The 27,588-nt window shown below is 57.0% G+C and overlaps 1 protein-coding gene across 4 annotated transcripts; it reads right to left on the bottom strand.

The window, feature by feature from the left end:
- Nucleotides 1-1,231: 1,231 nt before the first annotated feature.
- On the bottom strand, nt 1,232-27,182 carry VSTM2B (V-set and transmembrane domain containing 2B). Of its 4 annotated transcripts, none has more exons than XM_032390470.1 (6): nt 26,954-27,182; nt 25,943-26,566; nt 25,226-25,410; nt 24,267-24,296; nt 22,460-22,922; nt 1,232-1,739 (listed from the first exon to the last, which is right to left on the bottom strand). In XM_032390470.1, exons 2-6 carry the CDS (start codon nt 26,022-26,024, stop codon nt 1,651-1,653), a joined length of 849 nt encoding a protein of 282 aa, XP_032246361.1. In that variant the 5' UTR covers nt 26,025-26,566; nt 26,954-27,182; the 3' UTR covers nt 1,232-1,650. The 4 variants fall into 4 exon arrangements, with proteins under 4 accessions (XP_032246361.1, XP_032246357.1, XP_032246359.1 ...); XM_032390466.1 differs by lacking the exon at nt 1,232-1,739 and adding an exon at nt 14,260-16,606; XM_032390468.1 differs by lacking the exons at nt 1,232-1,739; nt 24,267-24,296 and adding an exon at nt 14,260-16,606.
- Nucleotides 27,183-27,588: the final 406 nt, after the last annotated feature.

Here is a 27,588-nt window from a genome sequence, read left to right as displayed (position 1 = left end):
CCGGGGGTCTCTGCACTCGTGGGGCCCTCCAAATGCACCTTCCTTTCCTCTCACCCCTCAAGGGAATACGGCAGTGCCTTGCCGAGTCAGCGGAGATAGGCTGGACTGTGCCGCACTGGTGACGCCAAAGCTCAGTGGCTTCCAACAGCCCACGGTGCTGCATTTCCAGTGCTGGCCAGCAGAGGGGGCTCCGTGCACCATAGAAACTCAGCCCCTAGGAGAGCTGGGTATTTAGTCTTGAAAATTGCCAGTCTTCCTATCAGAGGAAGAGAGGGCTTTGAAGGGTCTTGCACTAGCAGTCAAATGCCTGGGACTGGTAGTCATGGATACCCCTTCTGTTCACCACTCCCTGGTCAGAGCTGGTTACACGGCCCCACCTGCCACAGAATGTGAGAAGATGAGGTGTATCAAGCACAAACACACTTTAAAAAAAAAAAAAAAAAACTGGCTAGATTAACAAATCCAATGGGTTCAGGGCTATTTAATGCGATCCTATCCTGGGATGAATAACAGCCCCCAAGTCACGTCTATTTCTTTAAGACATGTGGCACCTACCCAGGCACATGTATTTCAGAGGCTCAAAGCTATCCCTCCATGCATATAGAAAGAACATGAGCTGCCCCACCTTCTCCCAGAACTCCCTTCTCAAACTAGCAGTGAATCCAGTAACAGCAAATACACCTGGATGTGAAATTGTCATCTCCACGTGGGCAAATGCATTGCACTACTATAAACCAAAAGGGGAAAAGTGGTTCCTGATTTAAATTACACTCTTCCCAGCGACCTTCTTTCCTTCTGAACCCAGGCTGGGGGCTCCTCTCGCTCCTGGCTCCGTGAGGTCCCCTGTGCCTCGTGGAGGCTGGGAAACACTCTTGTCTGCTCTGTGCAGCCTTGGCCAGGTTCCCTGGGCTGGCCTCCATGCTGGGCTGCATCCCGCCAAGTGTGCAGCTGGCTTCAAAGAACAGGAGGTCATGGCATTCGGGCTGTTCTAGGCTCCAGGGCTTAACATTCAGACATGTTTGCAGAAAGGTTATTTCAAAGTTGTTTTTTATTCAACTGTTATCAGCAATATACAATACAGTTTATAAACAAGTGTCTGACCTTGTTTCCAATCTTTATTTAAAAATAAATATTATTGACAGTGAATTTTAATTATGATAAGATGTATCTTTTTTTAATCAAAATGTCTCAAAAGAAATAATTTACTTTAATAAAAAAAAGGAAAGCCCCCAAAGAAAAAAAGTAAATAAAAAATTCCTAAACACAATAATCTACTAAAAATATTTTGCTTTGTCAAAAAGGCTTTGACCCAACATTTTTACATAGTATCCTAAAGATAACTGCTCAACAGTTCGTGCAAAATGAAGACTTGGAGGAAAAGTTTAGAAAAGAAAAATACGTTGAAGTAGAGAAATCACCGATCCCATGCATACCGCATGGTCCAAATTCCATCTTATTTGGAAACTAGATGCATTATTTTAGGTGTTCTACATTTGTGTAACCTCCCCCAAAAATATGATTTATTTATTTTCCACGTGGACTTTGTCATGCTTCTCTCAGTCTCTCTGTGTCCATCTCTAGCTGTGGGCCTCACACCGGGTCCGGGCAGGCCGTGCGGGGCGGCTGAGGTGCGCAGGATGGTTGTGGCAGTCAGTGCCCCACCAGCAGGCGAAGGAACTTATGCAGAGCTAGCAGGAGCAGGGACAGGAGTGGGTCTGTGGCGGAGCTAGGGCCAATGCCTGCAGGGGACGAGAAAATGGGCACGGTGAACGCCTGATTCACGAGAACCTAGTGGCCACGAGCAGACCAGGGAGAAGCTCGGCACTCAGCTGATGCCTGGTGGTGCTTCCATACCACGATGGGGCATTTTGCTGTTTGTTATTTATAGACCGCACGTTTTAGGAGCCTACTCTGGTCAGACACAAGGTACCCCCCTGGCCTGAAGCTGGGTGTGCTAGATTGCACTTCTCAAGTCCACGTTGTTACTTTAGCTAAATCAAAAGACAATATGCTCCCCCACCACTCCCCTCAATGTATACTGAGACGTACCCTCTGCATTTAAGCCCCAGCTTCCCCCCTCCTCCAGGGAGACCCCACGATTGCACACGACTCCAACCCCTCCAACCCCTGCCTGAACTGCACAGTTTAGTATTCATGAATGCTGTCTTAGGCGTCCTGATGTTTCTGGGACTTCTTTCCATGTACTGTCAGTGGAGCCCTTGGGGTTAAAGTGGGGAGCTCGGAAATCACTGGTTGATGGAGGTGAGTGGGCTAGGTTCCTGGAAGAGCGACCCTTGCACTGTTCTAGTGGGAGGTCACTTCCATCTGCTTCTCCAGTGCTGCCATTAACTTGGGCCGCTGGCCCACCACCGGAACGGTGCCGTGTGTCTTCACTCTGCCTTCCCTGGGCAGCCTGCCCTGGCTTCCTGCCCGTCTGTCGTCAGGGCCTGCATCTCCTGGAAGGCCCCAGGCTTCCCCTGGAAGGTGGGATGCTCCAGGGGTCCCAAAAGGAGCCAATGTAGACGTGCTGCCCAAACCCTGGGGACGTCAACTGCCAGCTTGCTTAGGGTCGGGCTGTGGGGATGTCAAGTTTTTAGCCCCACCCTGCTCACTTGCACCCTCTGGAGGCCTCTCTCCTCCCTTCACTCCAGCCAGCCCGCTGGGCTGAAGCTCTGCGCCAGGTTGGAGAGAGGCAGGAGGCCCTTCCCTGGGCCAAGGAGGTGGTACAGAGGCGTGGCCAAGCAGGTGGTAAAGAGGCGTGGCCAAGCAGCTGGTACAGAGGCGTGGCCAAGCAGCTGGTACAGAGGCCGTGGCCAAGCAGGGGGTACAGAGGCCGTGGCCAAGCAGGTGGTACAGAGGCGTGGCCAAGCAGGTGGTACAGAGGCCGTGGCCAAGCAGCTGGTACAGAGGCCGTGGCCGAGCAGCTGGTACAGATGCGTGGTCGAGCAGCTGGTACGGAGGCCATGGCCGAGCAGGTGGTACGGAGGCCGTGGCCAAGCAGGTGGTACGGAGGCCGTGGCCAAGCAGCTGGTATAGAAGCTGTGGCCAAGCAGCTGGTACAGAGTCGTGGCCAAGCAGCTGGTACAGAGTCGTGGCCAAGCAGCTGGTACAGAGGCGTGGCCGAGCAGGTGGTACAGAGGCGTGGCCAAGCAGGTGGTACGGAGGCCGTAGCCAAGCAGGTGGTACGGAGGCGTGGCCAAGCAGGTGGTACGGAGGCCATGGCCAAGCAGGTGGTACAGAGGCGTGGTCAAGCAGGTGGTACAGAGGCGTGGCCAAGCAGGTGGTACGGAGGCCGTGGCCAAGCAGGTGGTACAGAGGCGTGGTCAAGCAGGTGGTACAGAGGCGTGGCCAAGCAGGTGGTACGGAGGTGTGGCCAAGCAGGTGGTACGGAGGTGTGGCCAAGCAGGTGGTATGGAGGCGTGGCCAAGCAGGTGGTACAGAGGCCGTGGCCAAGCAGGTGGTATGGAGGCCATGGCCAAGCAGGTGGCACGGAGGCGTGGCCAAGCAGGTGGTACAGAGGTGTGGCCAAGCAGGTGGTACGGAGGCCGTGGCCACCTCTACTTTGCTGCCCGCAGGAGCTGCAACCAGGCAGGCCGGGTTTCTGGCTTCCCTGACCAGGCAGGGCCTGAGCCCATGACCTGCCCCTCTCCAGCTGGAAGAGCCAGAAATCTTCTGTCCAAGGTGTTTCCCCCAGTCCCGAAGCCATCTTGCTCTGGCAGTCACTGTGTCCTGGGCCCGGTCTCCCTTTGTAGAAGGAGAGGGATGGATCGATGATCCAGGGGCCATCCCTGCTGCAGACTCCAGGATCCCATCTGCCCATTTTGGGAAACGGGCTGTGTTCAAACATCTGAATGGAAAGGGGGCAGAGGCCATCTGCGGTGCGCATCTCGCCCACCAGGACTTGTTTTCAAGCCCAGTCTGAGACCCCGCGGAGAAGCACTAAGACAGGACAAATCCAAGTGTGCTAACTGTCCTCTTCAGACACTAATCTTCCACACAGGCATCACTGCTGGCTGTCCTTGCAGCCTGGCCAGGGCTGACGTGTGCAGCTGGCCATCCATCAGTGAGGAGGCCCAGGGTATGGGGGGCCCTCCAAAGACCCGGGTCCTCCTTTGCTGCTTTTCACTGTCACACATCACTGGAAAGGAGGAGGGTAGGTGTGGAGACGGACGTGCTGATGGATGGCCAGGTGCCCGGGCTCAGGTGCATGGAAACTGGGGGTGTAGCTGGCAGAGCGCTGCCTCGTGGGCACCCGGGACTCGTGTGGCCGGACTGGGCCCATTGGCCTCCAGATCTCCTGGCTCTGATCTTTGTGCTCCTGCAAACTCTGACAGTCAGGCGGATGCAGGCGGGACAGAAGCAGGCGCGTGAGGCATTGGAAAGCAGATGGATGTGCGCAGCGGAACACAGACCTTCAAGGCACGCAGGGGCAGGAGAAATGGCAACTGGGCTCGTGGGCCAGGCAAGGTAAACGTGGCCCATGGAACCATGTGCCTAGGAGATGTGAGAAGGTTTAATTTTCCTCTAAATACTGCTGACTGGCCTTTCCCAGTGTCACACTATCACCTACTCCCACTGCAAAGTTTTAAGATTGCACAAGACTTTCTGAAGACCCTGGAGTAAAAGAATCAGCCTGCCACTCTATGCTGGGCCAGAGCGGGAGCAGCATGGGCTACAGGGCTGAGATGGTGGCTCCCGGAGGCCAGTGCCCGGGCAGGGCAGACGCCAGGGTCTGTGCTGTCTCTGTTGCTGGATGTCTGTGGGGGGACAGCCAGGGTTTGGCTCCTGGGTGACATGTCATCTACTCCCTGGCCCAGGGGCACCATAGAGGGGGCCAAGGGAGGTGGTGTGGGGCAGTGGGCTGGCACCCGGGAGAGAAGCTTCCAAGCCAGCCTGTGTATGACCTGGGGCAACACCCTGTACTTCTCTGGGTCTTGTGCCACACTCCATGAAGTGGGGATGTGCGTATGCGTGGCTCCATACAGTTAACAGGTGCTTGGCACGTCTTACCAAGTTGGGGTCCAGATCAAGCAAGAGCATAGCGGTAGGTTGCAAAAATGGCCACGATCTCTTTCCCTCATCTCTGCGATCCCAGCATGCACACCCTACGGTAGTGCCCACCGACCCGGACTCTGGGCTTGGTCACATGACTTGCTTTGGCCAATGAATATTATCAAGTGTGAGGCAAGCAAAGGCTTGAAACGTGCTGTACACTGAGGCTTGCCCTTCCTCTGTGCCCCTTGGAGCCTGTGAACAGCCTGGGCCAGCCTGCTGCAGGACAAAAGCCATGAGATGTGCCAGCTAGGCCTGTCTAGTCCAATCAGCCCTCAGCCGAAAGGGCAACTGTCCACAAAAGCATGAGTGAGCCCAGATGAGACTGGCGGAGGGGCTGGCCCAACTGACCTGCAGGATCATGAGCTAAATGAATGGTTCTCACATTACACCAAACCCACCGAATTTTCGAGTGCCCTGTTACACAATCTTGTAAACAACAGTGCCTCAAACCCAGGCTGTTGCTTTGCAGATAGATCTTATCGAAAAGGGTGACATAACTACTTTTCTGAAAAGTGTTGGAGAAAAAAGAATGTGGGGGGTTGTCCTTCTCTCAAGAGGAAAATTTTCCAAGATAGAAGAAGCAGGGCAAATGATCTCCCCAGCCATTTCTCACAAGACAGATGGACATCCCTGGATCTTTGGTGGGAGAAGGACCTAGGGTTTGGAACGTCTTGCCAGTCTCTCACTGGATATCCAAACACACTGCTGGCTTCCCGAGGGAATCAGGGCAGACCGAGCAAGACTGACTTCCAGGCTGGCCCTGGAGGAAGAGGGCTCTTTCCACCAGAAGGGGGGGTTCAGGAGTCTGGCAGTCCAGCGTCCCCTCCCCAGGTGCCGACTCCTCGGAGGGACACTGATGGTGTGCTGTTGGGCCCCCTCGGCGGCTGCTGCCCCCGCCCCTGTCTTCACTTTCCCAGAGTGAGCCAGAACGGCCCACCGTTGTCTGGGGCTCACCTTGACCCTCCAGGGCAGGGCCGGCGGGTGCCTTTGGCTCAGCTGAGGTAGGATCTCCTGTGCTGGCCTCTTATTAGGGAGCGTGGAGGTGGCTGTGTTCCAGGGGGCACGAGGCTGCTGTGTCCACTGGATGCTAATGGTCTCTGTATCTATTTCCTCCCTTCCTAAGGAGTACCAGGAATAACACTAGATCACGCAGAAGTTTATTTGTCATGATTAAGCTGGAAAATCAGGCTGCTTCAAATCAGTCTGGAAAATCAGAGGTGAGGGAAGCCCTCTGATGGAATAGTGGTTGATTCATTCTTTAATTTAACTAGTATCACCGATTTGCTAATCATTCTTACAGAAATCAAAGCTGCTTTTGCTCTGTGAATATTAACTTTTATCCTTGAGATGGTGAACGGGATAAGATGCCTGCTGGAGCCATTTAAGAGGCTCCTGAAGAACCCAGTGGGGGCACTGAGCCCCCATGGGCACAGCAAAGGCGCCAGCCAAGCGGCTTCTGACCGGGAAGTCCCACTTTTCCGTTGACATGACAATGGCAGAATGCCAAAAGCCCTGTCAGAAAACAGCATGGGATCTCTGAGGCCATCAGAGGCCTCGGGATAAAAGTGAGGGAGGTTTTGCTTGGGTCATCCCCTGGGACCCTTGCCCTGTCCACGCCGTCTGGAGGCTGAGCCCGTGAGTCAGGCTCCTGGTCGGGGAGGGCCTGCAGGGGAAGCAGTAGGACACGCCCACTCTGTCCTGGACTCCCACAGGCGTGGGAGCACGGAGGGGATGGCCCCTGCTCTGTGGGCATCAGGAGCACGGTGAGCTGCTCCCCGGCTGGCCAGTGGGGACGGCTAGCCAGGGCAGCCACTGTCCTCCCTCCACGTGCCCTGCAGGCCCTTCCCAGGTTCCCGGGCCCCGGGGGGACCCCTGCCCTGACGTGGTCTGTAGCACGTGCCGCACCAGCCACGCACAGGAGGGAGCTGCAGGCCTGCTGGCAGGCTGGTCCGGGTCAGGGCTTTGCAAACGATGCCCCTCAGAGTCCAGTGCTGCTCAGAGGCCGTTTTTGTTTTTGCGATAGAGTAAAAACTAAAATTTAGTTCAGGTTTGCAAAGAGTAAATATGAATCAGATACGTTTGAGACCTGGCTCTACCTACAAAAACAGCTAACAGGCTGGTCTGGCTCTCACGGGCGATGCTACGTTGGAGGTTCGCTGTGAGGGCTGACGGCACCGTGCTGGGCCTTCCCCGCTCCAGCGCGGCACTAGGATATTCACATGCTGACTACAGCTAGCCAGAGAACTAGTCCGGTCTCCACGGACAAGGCATTCCACCAGTGAGCTAGGGGATCCTAACGTCAGGGCTTGTGATGAGGGTCTTGAGGACAGTCCCCTCCTCTACGTCACCCAGAGCAAGGCCACATGAATCTGTTCTGCATTTCATGCTGTCGTAACACATCTTTTAAATATGGGCTTCTTGGCTAGAAAAGCTAGGAAGCCAAGTGAGTGCCCTGGACGAGCCCTTTCAGCGCTGATGTCCAGTGTGGGCCTTTCCCCCTTGGCTCTGCCTCAAAGTGAGAGAGGAGGGCTGGCCCCCACGAGGCAGCAATCTACGTGTGGCTGGTCTTTATGGGCTGGCCTCGACCTCCACGTAGCCATGGGACGGAGGGCTGTCTGGCTGCGGCAGCCGGGGATGGACTGGCCCTCACTCCTGTTCCCATCAGCGGCCCCGCTCCATCCCAGACCCACGGCAGAGGGCCAAGCCCCAGCTGAAGGAGAGGGCTCCCTCTTAGAGCGTCCCAGGGCCAGGGTGCAAGGGGTTTCTCCCTGGGTTTTTAGGGGCTTGTGGAGTCGAGCAGAGAGGGCATGAAGGAGCCACCCTGGCCACGGTGGAGACGCCTATGACCCGGAAGCACCAAGCCAGAGCTGCGGGCATTTGTCATGATGGGCCAGGGAGGGCTTCCAGTTACCTCCCCGGCCCTTCCCTCAGCCAGCCTCCCTCACCTCCACCACCCAGCCTGGCCCTCAGTGGCACCTGACTTTGCAGCCCCTGAACCAGCTCTGTGGCAGCCTCCAGGAGGCCTGGCCTTGGTACACCGTCGTGTGAAGACAGGGACTGGCCCTCCCCGCCCTGACACTCCCGACTTGCCCAGGGCCACCGGCACCCACGCCGCCGGGGCTCCCCACCTCCCCGCCTCCCCTGGACGCTGAGCCGAGCAGGCCAGGCAGCCTGGCCACAGCTGAGTGGGAAGATGCCACCTTGCAAGGAGGCTGCTTCCCTGGTTGGCGTTTTAATTAAAGCCTCTTCATGGATATTGATTCAAAGGGAGTAGCAAGGAAGAACCGGGCACCAACAGAAATGGACAGAATTAATTTCTGCCATAAAATTAATGCGTGCTGGTAACTAGGGCAAAAACTAGGCGCAACCGGTGCCGCTGGTCTTTAAAGGAAACAGATGTTTGGAAGGAAAGCCGAGTGGGGGATGAAGAGGAGCAGGAGAGCAGACGGAATGGGGGTCCCTTGGTCCCGTGGTGATGGCCCTGCTGCCTGGCCTGCCCGGGCCAGGTGGGAAGACAAGCTGTCCCGGCAGCCTCAGCGCCCAGGTAGTGGGAGGGGCCCAGGCACTCCCTGGGGCGAATGGGGGTAGGGGCGGGTGTGGGGCACTCGTTTTAGCCCTTGCTCACTGGGCCTTCTCTTCTGTGCCACGGCCCCTGTGACCTCCTAAAGCACCTTCCTGTCTCCATTACCACCCGTTGCTCGCCTCCTTCCTTCAGACACCCCTGGAGAACTCTCTCTGCGGTACAGAACCTTGATAGGTCCCCTCTGCTGTAGGAGAAAGAGCCACCGTCTCAGGGCCACAGCTGGGCTTCTCCGTGACACTGCCCGGCCCCCCGGCCAGCCGACCTGCTCTCCAGTCCACCGTTCCCTATGGGCACGTGCAGTGGACTCTGGGCTCACCCTGCAGCACCCCGTTTTCCTTTGTCTAGTTCTGACCTGTACCTCAAGCCTGGAACCAGCACTACCTCCTCCAGGAAGCCCTCCCTGAGCACCCCGGCACAGAGGGCTTGGGACAAATGTCTGTGTTGTTCATGTAGCTCTTTGTCTCCCCGCTCCCACAAATGCCTTTCCTACAACATGTCCCGCCTCGTGGAAGCCCAGGCAGCAGAGGACTGGCCTCAGACCTCCTCCTCTCCTCTGCCTCCAGCAAGCAGCCCTGCCCCCAGTGGGGAATGGCGATCTGACGTGGGAGCGGATGACCGACACTGGGGAGCGGATGGCCGGGAGCAGACCCAGCCAAGCCCAAGCACACAGAGGCAAGCACCTTCTGAAAGCCGACCGCAAAGCTGGCTAGCCCTCGTTGGGGCAGGCGCCGTGTGGGTGTGGTTCAGTGGATACAGTCCTCAAACCGGCAGGAGTTGCCAGTTTATCCCTGTTTTCCGGGAGGTGGGGGTTGAAGACTGAGATCCAGAGATGTGCAGGGAAGTACTCAAGGCCTAGGGTTGCCAGAGAAAATACAGGATACCAGCTCAGTTTGAATTTCAGGTAAACGATGAATAATTCTAAGTGCATGTATATCCCAAATACCACATGGGACCTACTTATACTAAAATGCTATCGTTTGTTTATCTGAAATTCAATTAACTGGGTGTCCTATATTTTCATTTGCTAAATCTGGCCCTACCAAGGCCACGCTAAGATAAATGGCAGAGCCCAGACTTACACCCAGTCTGGCTACTGTCCACACACCCACCCACTGCCTGTACCACGTCTCAGCACCTAAGAGCAGGAGCGCTCCTTCCCCCGATGCCCCGGCTTGACCCCAGCCCCAGGCTGCTTCTAAGGGAGACGGCGTGGGATGAGTTGTTTTTCTGTATTTTAACCTTCATAATGGCTTCTTAATGTGGCCAACTTTGTTGTGAACTCCTTTCCAGCTTCCTAGTTCTTTTGAAATGAGATCTTGCCCCAAATGATCTTTTAATGGTGTCACTTAATGAAAACGGTAAACTGGTCTTTCCGTGTGGTCAGGAGGCCGGTGTTGGCAGGGCCAGGGGTAGCCCTGACCACAGTGAGCATCAGGGTGCGCCCCGGGCAGAAGTGGTGGGGGCCTCCCTCAGAGCTGGGCCCAGGCCTCATGGGGGATCCCCCACTGCCCATCCAGATTCTCGGAGCTCTGAGGCTGCAGGGTGCTAACAGGCACATGGTTCTGGGTTCTCAGTGCCAAGAGAATTCCCTCCTTTCACCCTCTCAGTGGCCTTAGGAGAAGAAGCCACTTTCCCCTCTCCCACGTGAGACCCAGAGAGGTTAAATGGCTGGTTAAAGTTGCAGAGCTGGTAGGCGGTACACGTACAGGAGTTAATCTCTAGTGACTCCCTGGTAGCTGTGAATGGAATCTAGGCTCCTTACCTGCTGGAGGCTCTCCCTGACCCCACTCAGAGATCCTTCTGCCTCACCTACTTCCACAGCGCTTCAGGAGCCCCCAGCTCCAGCAGACTGGGGTGCTGCATGGACGCCACTCATGCTGTCCCCTTTACTAGGCGGCCCTGCCCTGTCCCCTCTGGCTGCCCACAGTCCGCTCCCCTCCCCCAGCCCAGCCCAACCCAGAGGCCCTTACAAGGTGACCTCCAAGACGGTTCTCATTTCGTGTACGTCCCCATGCTGCACTGCTCCTGGCCCACCCTTGCCTGGTCCCCTGACCCTCCCTCTCAGCATATCCACTCTCCTGGCAGGGCGGCAATGTTCCTGACTCCCCACATCCACTAACCCCAATCAGCCAGGCACCTGCCCTTTTCAAATGCGAAGTACACATCACACCGCTAGCCCCCCCAGGGGCTCTATCCCAGCTTGAAGGTCTAACTCCTCACCTGGCCCCACCCCAGACCACCTTGCTTCACACCTGCCTTCCAGCCCCATCAGCTTCCACACTGCTCACCCTGGACCTGCCTTTTCACCTAACTGGCTCCTCTGCGCCCCCAGGTCTCCCTCAGACGCTGCATCCGCCCTGACTCCAGCTGGAGGCTCCCTGCATCCTACGGACCTGAGAGCAAGTTCTGATTCTTCCCAGCTGCGCTTGGGTGGCCGTGAGAGGTTTTACCTTTTGACTCCTGTCTCCCAGCACCCTGTCCGCACCTTGCAATGCTCATAAAATATTTGTTGAATTAATGAATGGAAGTCTTTCTTAGTCTAAGCACCCATGATGCACCAGACATCCACCAGATGCTTCATATTCGGAATCTCATTTTTCATCTTCAAACACAAGCTGGTGCTGGAGGCCGGTCGCTATCACACTGATCTGACCTTTCAACTGCCCAAGTGTACACACATCTCTTTGTCCAACTTTTCCTTAAACTAATTTCACCATCTCACATTCATTTGCCCTCTATTCTAATTTCTTTATTAAATTTTTTTTTGTTCTATTACGTTACATGCAGCTTTGTAAGCCACTTCAAATTCTTCCCTTAGAAGGTGGCATATATATATATGTAATTTGTATATGCTATATAACTTGTGTATTTTTGTATGATATATATATGTAAATATCTGGACTATATCAGTTGCTTTTTAAATCTTCTAAAGCAGTAGAACCCCCTTTTTAAGCTAATTGCTGCATGGAACCCTGATATTTCAAATCGTTAGAAAAACCAGACAGCTCTGTTGAAGCTGGGGCTAGGGCTGGGGCTCAGGGTTCCAAGGAACATAGTTTGGGAACCATTCACCAGCGGCTCTCCAGGACCCTGTCCAGGTCTGAAACACACAGACCTGAGGATGCTGGGGTGCTAGTGTGCCTATTACACAGATATGGAATGGAGGAGCTGCCAGGGCTTAAAATGAGTCCTTGCCCCTCTTCAGGGCATCCTAGCCCCATCTAAATCCCTCATGTCCCCTCCATAGCCTTCGTGTCCCTTGAAACAGAGTGTGCCCCAGGTCCCCCAGGTCAGGCAAACGTCGGGCACTCGATACCCACTCCGTGAAGGCTGTTCAGTGTGGGTGCAGGCCTCAGCCTCCTTGGCCGGCTCAGTGGAGTGGGGCCTGGCCACGGAGAGAGGCCGGAGGGCCAGTGAAGAAGGGCTGGATGTCCGCTGAGCCCAGCACCACCAGGTCACAGCAGCAAACCTTTCCTCTAGGTTCTGCCTTGACCATGCCCAGATATTTCTTTCTGTTTCACACTGAGGACTTTTCTTTAGAAATACAATTTAACTGAAAAGGTTAACACATTTTAATTGCCCAGGGATAGTGCTCTGAAAATTCTATAACATGTGCTCATTAAATAAAATTAGCACAGAGGAGCTGCCCAGGATATGTCACGCATTAAAATATGACTCTGTAGACTAGAATGCATTATGAATTATTGCCGTGTGTATTTTTTGTTACATTAGTCTTTAATGCGAATACACTTATTCATCTGCCCACCTGGAGATTTGACTTTTTAGATGCTTGAAAAAATGTATCCCCATTAACTTTTACACGGACAATAATCATCAAGTCTTGGTCAGGCTGCATTCACCAGAGTGCCCAGTGTCCAGCAGATGGAAAGGTCCCCCACTCCCGTCCTTCACCAGGGAGTGATGGTGGTGCCTTCTAAAGGCTGAGGTGTTAGGGGAGCTGGAGCAGGCTGGGGGCTAGCTGTGTCCACTTGCCCCAGCCATTCTTACTGTGGCCTGGGGACTGCAGACAGAAACAAGGGCTCGGAGGAATTCTGGGCCAAGTCAGTTTGTGCCATGCCACCTCCTATGACCTTTCTGCTGGAAGATATGGACTGAGTATGCAGTGTTAGGTATGGGTAATGCCAACCCTGGGCATGTCTGCAACCCCAACCCCATTCATTCTGTAAGACCCAACATGTATCCCACAGGTACCCATCTTCCCATTCCTGTTTCATCCATGTATCCATTCATCCTTCCTTCTACCCCCATTCACCCACCCATTCACCCATTCACATTCTTCCTTCCACCCATCCTCACCTCCACTCATCCTTCCATCCTCCCACACTTCCACTCATCCTTCCATCCACCCACACCTCCACTCATCCTTCTATCCATCCTCACCTCCACTCATCTCTCCATCCATCCTCACCTCCACTCATCCTTCCATCCACCTACACATCCACTCATCCTTCTATCCATCCTCACCTCCACCCATCCTTCCATGCATCCATACTTCCACTCATCCTTATCCATCCTCACATCTGCTCATCCTTCCATCAACCCACACCTCCACTCATCCTTCAATCCATCCTCACTTCCACTCATCCTTCCATCCATCCTCACTTCCACTCATCCTTCCATCCATCCACACTTCCACTCATCCTTCCATCCATCCACACCTCCACTCATCCTTCTATCCATCCACACTTCCACTCATCCTTCTATCCATCCTCACATCCACTCATCCTTCCATCCATTCATCCACACGTCCATTTGTCCTTCCATCTGTCCACCCATCCACACATCCACTCGTCCTTCCTTCCACTCATCCCCTACCTTCTCATCCATACATTCACATCCTTCCCTTCAGTCAGCCACCAGCTTGTTTTTCCACCCATCCACCAATCCCACCACCTATCTATCTAAACAGGTAGTCTAAGACCCATCATCTCTCAGCTGGATCACTTTCTCTAAAGTGTTTTCTCCACATCCACTCTGTCGCCACCTCTCCAACCTCCACACTGCAGCCAGAGTGTCAGTTCCAAAAACATCATGCCCTATCACCCACTTGCTCCCCATGCTGTTGCCCTTAGGACAAAGCCAAAACTCCCATTTCTATCATAAGGCCTTATGGAGTCTGAGCTCCGAACTACTCTTTACTTAAATTTCCCTCTGTTCCCTTTCTTGTTTTGCTGCCCCAACCATAGTAATTTTTTGTCAGGCCTTTGTATTCCCCTGTTCCCTCCGGCCACAGGATCTTTGCACATGCTGTCCCCTCTTCCTGGAAGCCCTACCTACTCACCTTATCCTCTCTCTTTACTCTTAACCATCTTTCAGATTATGGCTCAAGTGTCACTCCCTCAGGGACCCTTCCCTGACTGAATCAAGTCCCTCTATTTTTAGCTCCTGTAGCCCCATGGGTCTCTCATTTAGAGTAACCAGCCATGGCTGCAAATTTCCACTTGCCATGTGACTATTTGATCAATGTCTGTTTCTCCCTCTGTCAGACTCTGAGGACCTTGCATGTGTCCTCAATGCCTAACACAGTTCCTGTAAATAAAAAATGTTCAATGGACATTCATTGAATTAATGAGTGAATGAATGAATGAACTAGTGCCAGACCCAATGAACATGGAGTAGGGAGGATAAAGACCAGAGAGAAAGAACTGGGCCTGCCTCCCTGGGGCATCAGCCTGGATGGGGTACTCAACCAGGCCCTGACTCCATGACAGGGAAGGAAGCGTTGGGAGCCCTGAGAGCAGTGGAGGCCTTCTGGGTGCTCGGAGTGGATGAGACCGCTTTGGCTACAGGGTCAACAAAGCTTTCCTCCCTTCTGTAAAGTGATCTCTACTGGTCCCACCTTTTCTGAGCCCTTCTTGTGCCCCTCCCCGCCCCAAGCTGAGCCCTGAATTCATTCTCAGAGTACTTCTTGCTTGGTCTGACCACCACTATGAGACTGTGAGCTCCTCCCTGAGGTAGGGGCTGGGTTTACCTGATGCTCTGGGCACCCCCCTGCCCCTTGGCTCTGGCCAGACCAGACATAGTTGGCCAAGAGCCGCAGCTCAGAATGAGCCACGACATGATGTCAGCTCTCCCTCCTTCCAGTTTATTAAAGATCCTTCATCTGGGCCAAGTGGCATTTCTGTGAGAATCAACTGTAATAAAAGTTGCTGTAAGGGGACTCACATTGTAGCTGGGCTTTCCTGGCTAAAGAAAACGGACTTCCTCCTAAGGAGAGCTGATTGGCAGGGGGCCAGGGATAAGCAGAGTGAGGGGCTCTCTGTCGTTGGCGACAGCCATTAAGAGTGGGTGAGCCTCCTTTTGGGTGAGCCTGCGTGGGCTCTCTGTGCTGGGTAGGAGGCAGGCTCCCATGGGGCAGGGAGGGGTGTGGCTGGGCAAGAGGGGCCTTGGCCTTCTGGCCCTGCAAGCAGTCTGCTCAGGTTTCCAGCATCTCCCCATGGTGGTCTTTGTCCTACCTTCTCCCCACTGGTCCTTGGGGGCCAAGCAACACCTTTATTGGTAGTCATCAGGCTCAGTGAGCCACAGCGAGGGCATCTGGATAGAGTGTGAACAAGAGAAGCAGCGGCAGGTGCTTGTGTGGAAGAGCCAGTGCAGGCCCAAGCCTGCGACAGTGGCCCCAAGCCCCATCACTCCACAGGTGCCTCCCTGCGGTTCTATCTCGAGCGGTAAGAGTACCAGAAAGGGAGACGTGGGGCACCTCCTCCCTAGTCCAGGCCTGCTCTGGAGGCTCTTGGGCTACTTGACTGTCACCGAGGGGGCTGTTCCTTCTGCTCCCTTCTCCCGTGGAGGGACCCTTGTCTAGGGCTGCAAACACCAGACTCTCCTCAGAATTTGGCCTTCCAGCCACCAAAGGGCCCGCCTCCTCCCAGCACTATGGCCTCCCTGCCGACAGCAGCCTACAGGCAGGTGTGCACGCGTGGTGGTGTGGCTTCAGGGTGGAACGCGAGAAGCCATGGGGAGCTTGTCCTTGCTCGCCAAGGAGCTCCTAACTCATTGAAAACGGCCACAGCCAGGCCAGGATGAGGACGTGGTGTCTTCCCCATTTCCTACCCTCCCCCCAGAAAAGGCACTGAAAGAAAAAGGACAAAAATAGCAACCCACTGAAGGCAATCTGAAGGCACTTTGCAATCTGAAGGCACTTTCTGTTCTGAGCTCCTCAGCTTCCTTCCATCACCTTTAGCTCCATGACACTCATAGCATGTGCAGAGGGAGAAATGTCGCTGAGTGAGGGCTCAGATCGGAGCACCATGAAATGATCCTGGACAGTCAATGTCGTTCGCCCAAGTAACGCAGATAACAAGAGCCAGCATCTACCGAGAGTTTTCTAGGTGCCAGGCCCTGTGCTAAGCTCAGCTCTTGCTGTGGATTATCTCCGCTGATTCTGGCACGGTTACGGGCACCATTCAGATGAGAACAAATGTGCAAGTCACACATGGGGCGCATGGATCAGGATTCGAATCCAAGCAGTTGGACTCATGCGGAAAATGGGAAGCTTACAGAGGTTAAGGAGGATAAGGCACAGGCTGTGATCTCGGTGGTCCGGGCTCTGTAGGCAGGGCCCAGAAATGGGGAGAGTGTGGCGGCACCCAACCCTGGCTTGCTTATGAGCCATCTTGCTGAACAGTAAGGAACATTCGAAATGTCAGGAGGAAGCATGAAATGTCTGGGAAAGGTGGCGAGGAAAACTTCTTCCTGAATTGTTCTTGGCCTCTTTCAGGGTTGTGCTTTGTCTCTTCCACCATAATGGGCAGCTCCCGAGAGAAGTGACCAGGCCACGTCCCCTGGGCTCGCCCTTACTGGGCGCCAGGTGTCCAGCGGGGTGCACTCAGGCAGCGCCCTGTTTATAGTTGGCCTCCGCAGACATCAGGGGTCTGTTCCTCAGGGCAGCCCTTCTGGCCAGGTGGTCGCTTCTGAGCTGGACAGAGCAGAGCTCCCAGGGGTGGCTAGCTGGGTGGGATGACAGGTGGGGAAAAAGCTTTTGAAATGTCCACTTTGGCTCTATCTTGTACAGACAGAGGCCCCCCAAACATTCCGCTTGAATCAGAAACACCAGAAGTTAGTCCACAGTAGCTTTGATGTTTCAGTCCAGGGAGTGGTAATGTGGAACACAACAACCTATAATTTCCAGAAACAGCCTCCCCTGGGACTGCCAACTGGCCTGCCTCTCCAGGGCCATCTCATGGAGGGCACAGGTCTCACACTCTCACCGGCTGCTGAGGGGCCCCTCCCATAGCCACTTGCATGCCTAGCTGCTCGATAGCAGCTAAACCCAGAGGAGGCCGAATTGGTTAAGTCATCTTAGTATTTATAGCACACCATCCCCAAGAGCAGCAAGGCCATGACAAGCAGCCTAATTTCCCCAGAAGCCCTACCGCAGGGCTTCAAGGAACAAGTAGGGATCAGCAGTTACAGGGGCCGGGCCTGTTCGCTGGTCATCCTAAACTTTCCTGCAGCCCTTACATGAGACAAAGGGAAGCTTCTCACGCTTCAGATAGGAGTTTCTGAGAGATGCCTGGTAACAGTCAGCAAAGAAAGGGGGCATAGAAAAGATAATACTTTTTTTCCTCCTGTGCTGCAAAGGTGTGTTCAAACCAAGCCAGCATCTCCCATAAAGCTCAGGGGTTTAGACCACAGCCAAGCCCTTGCCTCTGTCCACATGGGGCAGAACTAATCAATATCGTATTACAAAAGCACTTGACCTCATTTATCCCCCACAGATGCTTGGGGAATCCTTAATATTCAGAGCTTTAAAAATGTGCGCCTGGCGTATTTAATGAGAAGCTCCTTGGTGGGTTTGGCTCCCAGTGACATTTAGAAAGGCCAGCTCTCCGCTTTTCTCGTGGGAGCTGCCACCCCAGCTGAGGAAGGGGTCTGCACCCTGGGGAGGGGACTGTGTGATGAAGGGAGGCAGGAGGAGTTATGCAGAACAGCGAAAAGGAGGGAAACCTGTGGTATGTGTGTGGCCCATAATCAGTGCTCAGTAAAAGACAAGTATAATCTATCATCATTGCAATCCACAGGGTAGCTGTTTTGTCCTTAATCTGGGGTCTCCCTTATGCGGAGAGAATGGCCACGCCTTGAGCTGGCTAACCACTCAGTGGTGGACGAAGGTTGTTCCATCTGGTGTGACTTTCTCAATTCACGTGGCACAAGATGGGGAGGGAGGCAAGGCCTCCAGCAGCTTTCCCAGGACTGACTTACGCAGGAGGACAAAGCCCCAGGTGCCTCTTCATGTCAGAAATTGCACACTGCCTATAGGAAGCCTCCTCCGATTGCCTTAGCTGGATGAGGGCTACCCCCTCTTGGGACTCCCACTGACACAGACAGCTTTGTGGTGGAGATCCATGGGCGCCCCTGACACTCTTGAGCTGGGTCCACGGCTGCCATCGCCGGTTCGTGCTCATGGCAGTCACGTGACTGGCCAATGAGGAGGGGGACGCCATGCAGCCAATACTCACACACGTTTGCTGCTGTCAGGGATGATGCAGGCGTCTCTCACCAGCTGTGAGGCTCAGCCGTTTTCTTTATGAAATCCTTTAATTTTCTCTTTTAGGATGCTCAGGGAGCCTCACCCTCTCTTCTCTGGGACAAATTTTGCCAGATTTATTTTCTCTTTAATTATGATCTTCGTGTCACATCAGAGCTTGAGGGAAGAGTGGATTGTTTATTGAAGGCAATTGTTTTGGGGGTCCTCATGGGTCCGGGGAGACTGGGAACACCAGGTGACTGTCACCTGGCCCTGCTAGCCTAGGTGGAGACTTTCCCAGCTCCGTGGACACTCTCCCAGGTCACACTGGCACCGCTTCCACCAGCTTGGGGGCACCCACCTGGGGCGGGGGCTGAGAGTGAGTGTCTTCACCTTGTCCACAGCCCCCTTCAGGCATGGTTGACGGTTGCCATGGCGACACCCAAGGATGCTCCCCCCTGTGGCTCCCAGCAGTAAGAGCCTCTTGAAAGCCGGCACACCCATGGCCTTGACTGTCTCTCTCTCATTAGTAATTGAAATATTGAGAGCCAGATCCCCGTGTGAGCCCCAGGCGGCAGTTTGCCACATCAGCCGGCTCTCTGTAGGGGCCAGGGCGCCTCTCCTTGGGGCCGGAGCCTTGAGGCTAATTAGAGGTTCACATGCCACAGATCTGATCCCCAGGTCCCTGCAGAGGGGAACCTCTTGCCAACACACAAGCCATTCAGTTGCAAACTGTATTCTTCTGAGGCTGCACTTGGCATCACTGCGGCGCCGGCGCCTTTCCTGATTAGAAGGGTTTGTCTGGAAGATACTCTGTTTTGTTTTCTTTCTCTCTCTCTCTTTTTTCTAGAAATGGCAATCAGCAACAAAGTGATCATAAAAAATAGGTCAGCGTTCAGATTAATTAGGAGCCAGATTTACGAGAACGTGGCTAAGAAGGGGCCTGGTCTCCTGCACCAGCTCCGCTGTGCTAATCCAGCCCATGTTCTTTTTAATCACAAATATCAAAATGTCTCTTGACAAATGAGACATGAAATGAATGAGTTTTTGCACATAAACTTTTAGTGCAAATGTGTATTTGGCTGTGTGGGGCACCTAGGGGCACAGGAAGGGTTTTCTGGCCTGGCTGGGCAGTAGCTAAAGGGTAGAGATTCAAGTCGGTACCCCCCTGGCCCCCCGCCCCTTTCCTGGCATTACCAAAGTAGCTTGCTGCCTTATCAGCCCTGATGGGAGCCCACCTGACTGTGTTTTCTGGAGGGAAATGCGCACTACAAGCCATTCCATGGGAGGGCAGAGGAGCCCCCAGCCTGGGCTGCTGCCCTGATCTATGTCGGCATTAAAATGCTGCCTTGTGGCTGGCAAGTGCCCAAGGCCCCACCTGCTGGGAGGTCCTGGGCACTAAGCCATCAGAACTGAACTGACATGAGGACCTCTAGATCTTCCAGAAAGGGCACTGTTTGTGCCACCCTCCACAGAGGGGTCCCTGTTGTGGGGATGAGTTACCCTGGAGCCCTTTGTGGCCAGCCCAGAGACTGGATATCTGACCAGCCATGCCAGGCACAGTCAGATCAGCCTCGGTTGGGCTCAGGGTGTCAAGGTTCTAGCCAGGAGGAGAGGGAGATTCGAGCAGGAATGAGCTTGTGGCCTTGGTCTCATTAATACCTTTTGTGAACACTACCAAGTTCATTCTCAAAGATCTCTTTCATATGATGCTTCCTTGATCAAAGCCTTTTATGGTTCCCGTTGGATCCACTTGGCATTCAAGGCCCTCAGCAGCTTGGCCTCCAAATGCCAACCACTCATCTTTATCTCCCCAATCCCCCCTTCTCTGGCCAGAGCAGGTAATGGTCACGGTGATGATAATGAACATTTACACAGAAATTTCCACACTGAGCTCCCTCTGAGGTCAGGGATTCCCATTTTTACAGATGAGGACATACTTTCAGAGATGTTAGGCCACTTGCTTAAGTCATATAGCCAATAAGTACTGGAAGCACAACTCACATCCGGCCCTGCCTTCTGAATCCTCTGCTTGGCCTCTCTACTCATGGTCTATGGAACATCCCAGAGGAATGTTCCAGCCTGAGACACTTGCTGGGGCCCAAGGGCATGGAGCAGGGTTTTTTTTTCACCAATCCAATTAAGCAATCGCTCTACAAGTCAATAAACACTTTTCCAGTACACCTGTGAGCTAGACGGAGACGGCTAACTCCCCCCAAGATTTATGCTCCCCTTGTGCTGAGAAGAGATGAGACATGAGGTCGGAAAGCAGCTGCCTAGCTGAGGGCTACGTTTTCCAGCCTGCCTCGCATCTTTGTTGCACCATGTGACTGAGTTCTGACCGAAAGGTGAGGGTAGAAGTAATCTTTACTACCTGCAGGCCTGGGTCTTAAACCCTTGCCTTGCCCTTGTCTACACCAGCTTTCCTCTGAGAGAATTCACCCCTACGAAAATGATTTCAGTGGCCATTCTCCGTCTCCCAAGAACGATGCAAACTTAGAACCATTCCAGATGTACAAGAGAGAAGTCAATTCATGATATACAATGTATGCCTTAGAGCACTAGGCTTGCTTTTCTCAGGGAACTGGATTGAGAAGGGCTGCTTCCGCTCACTCTGGTCGGCTGGCTGTATGTTAATGCCCGGAGTGACCATGGAAGCCACTTGTTGAAGATGGGAGAGCGAACGTCAGCCTGGGTGCCTGAATGAGTTTGCGGAACAGAACTCCCCCTCCCCCGCCCCACCCCTCCCCCACTCCGGAGCAGCATGAGATGTGAACCAGAAATAATACATCTGAACTGTGTTAACCACTGGCATTTCCGGGTTTATTTGTCACAGCAGCTAGCGTCTCCTGACACTCATACAGGGGATAGAAAATTCCAAGTCAGGTGGGGAAGGCCTGGGCTGTTTGGGGAGAGGCTCTCCACAGGTCTCAGCTCGCCCACCTTCTCCCACAGCCTGGGGGAAAGTCTTGTGGGGGGCTGTGTGGAGCCTAAGACCCAGCCAGACCCAGAAGCCTGAGCGGCACAGAGAGGCCCCCAAAGGGCGGTGGAGCTGAATGAGAAACAACTGAACCGACACGAAGACAGACGGGTAGGGTCTCAACTGTCGGAAGGCTTCAGAACCAGCCAGGGAGACAGGCTGGGATGCCTGTCACCTCCGATTCAGCAGGAGAGCCCAGGAGCCTGCATCCTTAACAAGCTCTATGCTGGTGGTGAGTGGCCTGCACTTTGAGAAGCACTAGCCTAGGGCATGGCAGCCTGCTCCATCCTACAGGGACATTTATATGCCACTGTCAAGGAACCCAGCCGTCTGGTGCTGCAAAGCCAGGAGAGACGCTCTCTCTGGGACTGTGCACCAAACAAGTCTGGGGGTGGGGTTCAGAGAGGGAGTCACTGGCTTAAAATCAGACACAGGGAGAGATGGCTGGAATTGGGCCCATCTCTGAACCCCACCTTTGAGTGGGCAGAGGGAGTGGGGTATGCCTTGGGGAGGGACACTCCCTACAGTAGGCCTTTCTACCCTCCATAAACCCCCACTACTGCCAAGCAGCCCCTCCAGCCCCAGAGCTGCCTGCCCTGGCAGTCAGTCTGTTTTCCTTTCTGCTCTCTGACTCCCCTCTCCCGGCCCCCCTTCCATCTCCCCCAGCCCTTTCAGCTCCCTAGGAAAGCAGGTCTTAACCTCTGGGTGCCCTCCTAGCAATGACAAGGCTCTATCCTCACTCTCCCATTCCCCAAGAGGGCCCAAAGGGGACTATTTATAGCAGAGCCTGTGCCTAGGCCCAATCGGGACTTAGCCAAAGAGAGCAGAGGCTACACAGCCAGGCCTACCCACCCACGCAGCCTTGGACAAAGTCTGTCTGTTCGATCAGTCAGTCAATCAGCATCCAGACGCTCACTGCCTGAGTTGTAACCACCTCCTCCCACTCCCGGGGCTAATGTCCTACGGGCTGGAGGAGAAAAGAGTCCAGTTCTCCAAACTCAAGAGAGGGCTCCCCACACTGCAGCCGCCGGTGTACCCGGAGATCGGGCAGGGCGGCCCCCACCCCCTTCATAAATACAGGTCTTGAATGCTTCTGAGCGACCAGCAATAAACAGCAAACAGCAGGAAGCGCGCGAGCCCAAATGAGGCTGCGGAAGACTTGGCCCAAGCGCACCCAAGTGAACTACCAACCACCAGGCAAACGCAAAAGTCAGAGCGGGGCCGCCCCTGTGGCCGGACCACCCCCCCGCCCCCGGCCCCGCCCCGCCCCGGCCTCGGCCGCGTCCGCAGCCCCGTCCGCAGCCGGGTCCGCAGCCCCCGCGCAAGCGCGCCCCCTCTCGGCACCCGCCCTTACCTGAGCCGTGCCTCTGGCGAAGGACCGCCTGGCCCAGTGGCGGCGACGCTGACGAAGCAGCGGCCGCGGCCGCGACGGTGGTGGTGGCTGCGTGGGCCGCGGAGGCGGCTGCCGCCTCGGAGACTCCGGGACCTGGGGCGGCGGGGGGGCTCCCCGGAGCCGGGCTTTTGTCGGAGGTGGCGCGGCCCGCGGCGCCGGTGGCACCCACGTTGTTGGCGTTGGCGGCGCTGGCCGGGCCGTGGCGACGCGGACCGCTGCTCTGAATGTGGGACACGGCCTCGGCGGCCTGCATGTTGGGCGGCGCAAAGCGCGAGAGCACGCGCAGCAGCGCCTGGGCCTTGTGCTCCTGCGTGTCGTCGGCGCTGTAGTCGGACACGCGGCATTCGTACACGCCCTCATCCTGCCGCCGCACGGCCGACAGCCGCAGTCGGTGCGAGATGTCATTGCCCTGGACGCGCACGGTCTGCAAGAGAGCGGGGGCCGGGGTCAGAGGCCCGGGGGCGCGGGCCTGCGCTCTCTGCCCGCGCGGTGCAGCCGCGCCCACCTCTGCCTTTGCGCCCTCATGCCGCAGCACCCCAACACCTCTCGGACGCAGGTTGGCCCCTGGCGACTCAGTTTTTCTTTCATTCCGTGTCTCCCCAGCGGCATGGGGCTCCCAACCCTGATTGGACCCTGGATGGCCCTACCCACTGCGTCCCCGTCATCTCAAGTGAATGCATCATGTTGCATCCCCTGGCCAAGCTATGCTTCTGTCCATCAGACCTGCAGAACCTAACCCTCCTTCCTTCCTTCTGCACCTTGCAGAAATCCAGGCGCGGCCTCCCGTCGCTAACCACCGGCGTCTTTGCCGCCCGGCCTTAAGCCCAGCCCTCCACATCTACTCCCACCAACGTTCCTTTACTCTGGAATCCGGAGGGCCTGGGTAGTGCCTGAAGGACAGCCACTCTGCTCGCAAGAGTACACATAAATACCTGCCCCCCAGCCCTTCACAGCCAACCCTCCGCCCTCCCGCGGGGGCAGGCCATGCTGACGCTGCTGCTGGGCTCCCTGGGCTCAGCTACTTCTGAGTCCGCCTCAGCCTGAAGCTCCCTACAAGCGCGCCTCCCCGGCGGCCTGGAGGACACGCTGGCACGCCACCGCTTTGGGGCCCTCACCTCGGAACCGCGCGCACGATGAGGCCCCAGGGGTCTCCAGGCCCTGATATCTCCACGCTCCAGCTAGGAGAACTTGGGCGCATCTCCTCCTTGAGTTACAGATCCCAAGACCCCGGTCCCTCGCAGCGCCGCCAACCCCCACCCCACACCTTCCCCCACGACGAGCCCACAGAACCCGGCACCGGGACCCGAAATCCAGGCGGAGGAGAGGGCTGCGGTGGAGGGCGCCACCTGGGCGCTCCGGTGTGTGTGTGTCGCGCGGGGTGGGTGGGCGGGGAGGCCCACCAGTTGGCGAACGGGTCACGGCCAGCGTGAGGAGCAGCGCGCTCCAGTTGCTGGGAGACAAGCCAGCAGAGGAGACGCAAGCCGATGCGCAGGGGCCTGAACGCGCCGGCCCGACGAAGGAGTTTTACAGGTGAGCGCCGCACGGAAGAAGGAGATTCAGGCCTGGGACCCTTGATTTACACAAAAGCGAACCCGATTCCGCTAGCGGCGACAGATGGCGCCCCAACATGCTAAGCAGCCGACGACGCAAGGCTGCGAGCACGGCCCTACATCGCGCGGCCGCTGAGCCTTTCTAAAAAGGAGGAAAATGTGGGGCGCGAAGCGGCCAGAAGGGGTCTCCCGCGGCCCGCGCTGGGCTCCACACTTACGCTGATTTTAGTTGCATCCTTATTTGTTACCTAAAATGCAAAGAGGGAGAGAGACACATTAGGCTCTCGGCCTTCAGGCTCCGGGAACTGCGATGCGCCTCTGGCAAGGGGACTCTGCGGGCGGGCTAGGACTCGAAACCTCTCGGGATGTGGCCCGGCTGAAGTCGCAAAGGACATTAGGATTTCCTGGAGTTTTACCCGGAAGGAAGCAGGGCTTGGAGCTAGCATGGTGCCTGGCCAAGGAGGGGCTGCCCTAGCACACTGCCGGCCACGAGGAAAGGCTGGATTGCCACCAGGGTGGGAAGAAAGGCTCGTCTCCCTCACCTGGAGCATCCTCATTCCCTGCTGTGTTTCTCTAAACCCCGTGGAAAGCTGGATGGAGGGGCCGGTGTATCTGGACAGGACGCACAGGGAGACGTGAGCAGTAACTCTGGGTGGGACCCTGGGTAGAGGGTAGGTGTGTATGTATGTGTGTTAGAGTGTATGGGAGAGACTGGTTTAGGAGGCAGACAGACAGTGGGGGCCTTCCCTCCGATCTTATGGGGGTTGGAGGTGCACTGCGGGCCTCTGGAACCCAGCCCAGAGGAGCTTAACTCCTTGGCCCTGTGCCCTGGGGACCTCGGAGTAGCAGAAGGCAGGGAAAGCCTGGCCCTACTAAGTGGTCTTCCTTGACCACCCAGCACCCATCTGACTCTGGGGCCGGCAGCCAGCAAGCAAGAGCAGACGAACTGGATGAGGTGTTGCTTTGTAGGGGCCAGGCGGCAGTCCCGGAGGTTTTAAGGGAAAGAAGAAGGGGAGGGATTACCAGGATTTGTGCTGCTGTTGAAGATGCTGTGGGAATGGGGACTGTGGGAGATGGGCTGCTCCACAGGGCGGCGCCCTGCCTTCCTTGCCCGGCTTACCCCAGCCGCCCCGGCCTGAGCCCGGTGAGCGCCGGCGCCGCGTGGGCGGCGGGTTACCTTGCTCCGGGCGCCGGGCACGCTGAGCGCCAGCTCGTGCAGCAGCTCCCGGGGCGGCTCCTTGAGGTACCACCACTGAATCTCCAGCGAATACGAGGTGGCTCCGCTAGCCCGGAATGCGCAGGGCATTTCGATGTCGTCTCCCTCCCGTACTGTCACATCTTTGGGGACTTCGGTAAATGTAGCTGGGGGCGGGGAAGAGAGAGGCGTTACCAACTTTGGGGCGGGGGCCTGGGGCAACCCTAGGCAAGACGGGGCGTCCCCGGCTCAATGGCCTTGTACTTGCCAGCCCAGAGCCACAAGCGTGGCTCAGGCGCTAGCAAAGTTCGATCGAACAGCTGCCCGGCCCCAGCAGAGACCGGCTACCGCTGCAGGCTGCTTCCCTCCGGATCGGGCGGGGCAGCAGGGGCGGCTTAGGCTTCTACCCCGCGCCCAGCCGCACTGCCAGAGCCAGGCTGGGGCGCGCCAACTCCCGCGCCCCTAAAGCCGCCTCTCCGCCGGAGCACCTGTCCGGCTTCAAATGCCGCGGCGGCGACCCTTCGCTTCTCTCCTCCCCCTACCCCTCTGGGCCTGGGCTGCACACCGGGATTGCTGGAGACCGTGAAGCCTTCCCCTTCTCTTCCTCCTCCGGCTCCTTGGCGACAGGGACAGGCTGGCTCTGGCGGCCCCGGCAAGGACCCCCCGAGCCCCCCGCGGCAGCAAAGTTCCCGCGCTCACCGTCGGCCACGAAGAGCAGCAGGGCGTGCAGCAGCAGCGGCGGCAGGTATCCGAGGGCGCCGAGCCGGTTCCGCTGTTCCATCTCCCGCGGGCGGCGCGGCGGCGGCAGGGGCCCGGGCGCGGAGAGGCAGCGGTGGCGGCAGCGTGGGCTCGGATCCGGCTCGGGCTCCGGCTAGGACGCCTCCGAGCCTGCCATGGCCCCGCGCGGCGCCCCCTCCCCCGGCCGCCGGCGGCCGCCAATCAGCCCCGCTGCCTCGCCGGCTTGCCCGGCGCGGCTCCGGCGGGGGGCGCTGCGCGGGGGGCGCAGGATGCGAGGTCCCGCCGGGACGCTACTGCTGATCTGTCCGTGCTTCCCTCTCTCGGGCCGTCCACAAGATGATGGGGTATCTCAATTCAGTCTCTGCCCGGCCCGGCCGGGCAGAGGCTGGGCCGCCCCGGGACCCATCCCTGGCCAAGGGAGTGCGCGCCTCAGAGCCGCGAGCTTCTGCCTCCCGGTCTCCTTCTGGTTTGGCTCCCGAATGCCACCTCCTCCGGCTCCCGCCGAGCTCTCCCGCCACCGCCCCCGCTGGTCCCTCCGCGGCTCTTTACGCAAGGCGAGTGGGCGCTCAGCCGCGGCGCGCAGCCCTGGCGTCCGACCCAGTGCAGCGCGGGGAGAGCGGGTCCGGCGTGGCGGACCCAGAGCCGGAGCGAGGCGGGGAGAGGGGGAGGGGAAGGGGAGAGGGAGGGGGCGGTCAGTGGCTGGGCGCGGAGCCGCCTCCACCGCTGCACCACCCCCGCCCTCCCCTCCCCTTCCACAGCCGGCACCGCCCCCGCCCCGGAGCGCCCCCCCCCCCGCGGGGGTCCCTTGGAGGGACCACAGTCTCTGTGGTTGGAGCACAGCCCCGCCCGCACCCGCTTTGGCTGGGGGTCCTCCTACCCAAACTCTCCCTGGCTTCTTCCCAATCTTCCTCGCCCGAGAAGGCCGCTTATCCCTGCACCCCTCTCCGCAGACCCCCGCCCTCAACTCCTTACCCCAGTTTGGGCAAAGAGCTGCACCGCTCTTTGTCCCAGGCCCAGGCCATGGCTGGTGGGTGGGCGCCGGGGGCCGGGGAGAAGGGCGGAGCGCTGTGCTGGGCTGGGGACGAGGCCGGGTGACGGAGGCGACGCCAGGAGTCTGCAGTGTGCGAGCTAGAAGTGAGCGCAGAGCGCCCGGCGAGCAGGTGCCTGTGGCGCGGAGAGCGCACGAGCGAGCCAGCAAGCAGCGGCCGTGAGTGACGGCAGAGGCGGCGGGGGTGGGGTGGGTGGGGAGCGCCCAGCACGACTCAGGGCTCGGGAGGTTTCCGAGCGGGGGTGGGGTTCCTGCACCTCAGTCGTTGGCCCCTGCGTCCCCACTCGTCCCTCGCCGGCCGCGGCCCTCTCTTTACCGGGTGCAAGGCGGGGGGATCCCCAGGCGGCGAGAGGTCGGGTCCACGGCCGCTTTCCGGAGCCCATCCCCCGCCCCTGCATCCCCCGAATCCCTGAATCTCTCCCAGCCTTCACCAGGAGCTTGCCCGTCCCCAGCTCTCTGCGGGAGTGCAGTCTGGCCCCCAAAGGGGAACGTGGGGCCGGCTTGTGTTCCAATGGGCACACAGCTGTAGGGGCAAGTCCCGCAGATGGGCTTGGGTCTC

Source organism: Phoca vitulina, unplaced genomic scaffold (assembly GCF_004348235.1).
Source record: "Phoca vitulina isolate PV1807 unplaced genomic scaffold, GSC_HSeal_1.0 scaffold58, whole genome shotgun sequence".
Classification (NCBI taxonomy): Eukaryota; Metazoa; Chordata; class Mammalia; order Carnivora; family Phocidae; genus Phoca; species Phoca vitulina.
The sequence above is the reverse complement of the archived record's forward strand: the minus strand, read 5'-3'. Positions and strand labels throughout refer to the sequence as shown.

What these genes read in the sequence shown, in the direction of transcription:
- VSTM2B (XM_032390466.1), bottom strand. Translation starts at nt 26,024, where the DNA reads ATGGAACAGCGGAACCGGCTCGGCGCCCTCGGATACCTGCCGCCGCTG. An exon ending in TGCCCGGCGCCCGGAGCAAG is followed by an intron (nt 24,297 to 25,225) that starts GTAACCCGCCGC and finishes TTTGCATTTTAG; the next exon opens with GTAACAAATAAGGATGCAAC. An exon ending in AGGATGCAACTAAAATCAGC is followed by an intron (nt 22,923 to 24,266) that starts GTAAGTGTGGAG and finishes GCTCTCTTGCAG; the next exon opens with ACCGTGCGCGTCCAGGGCAA.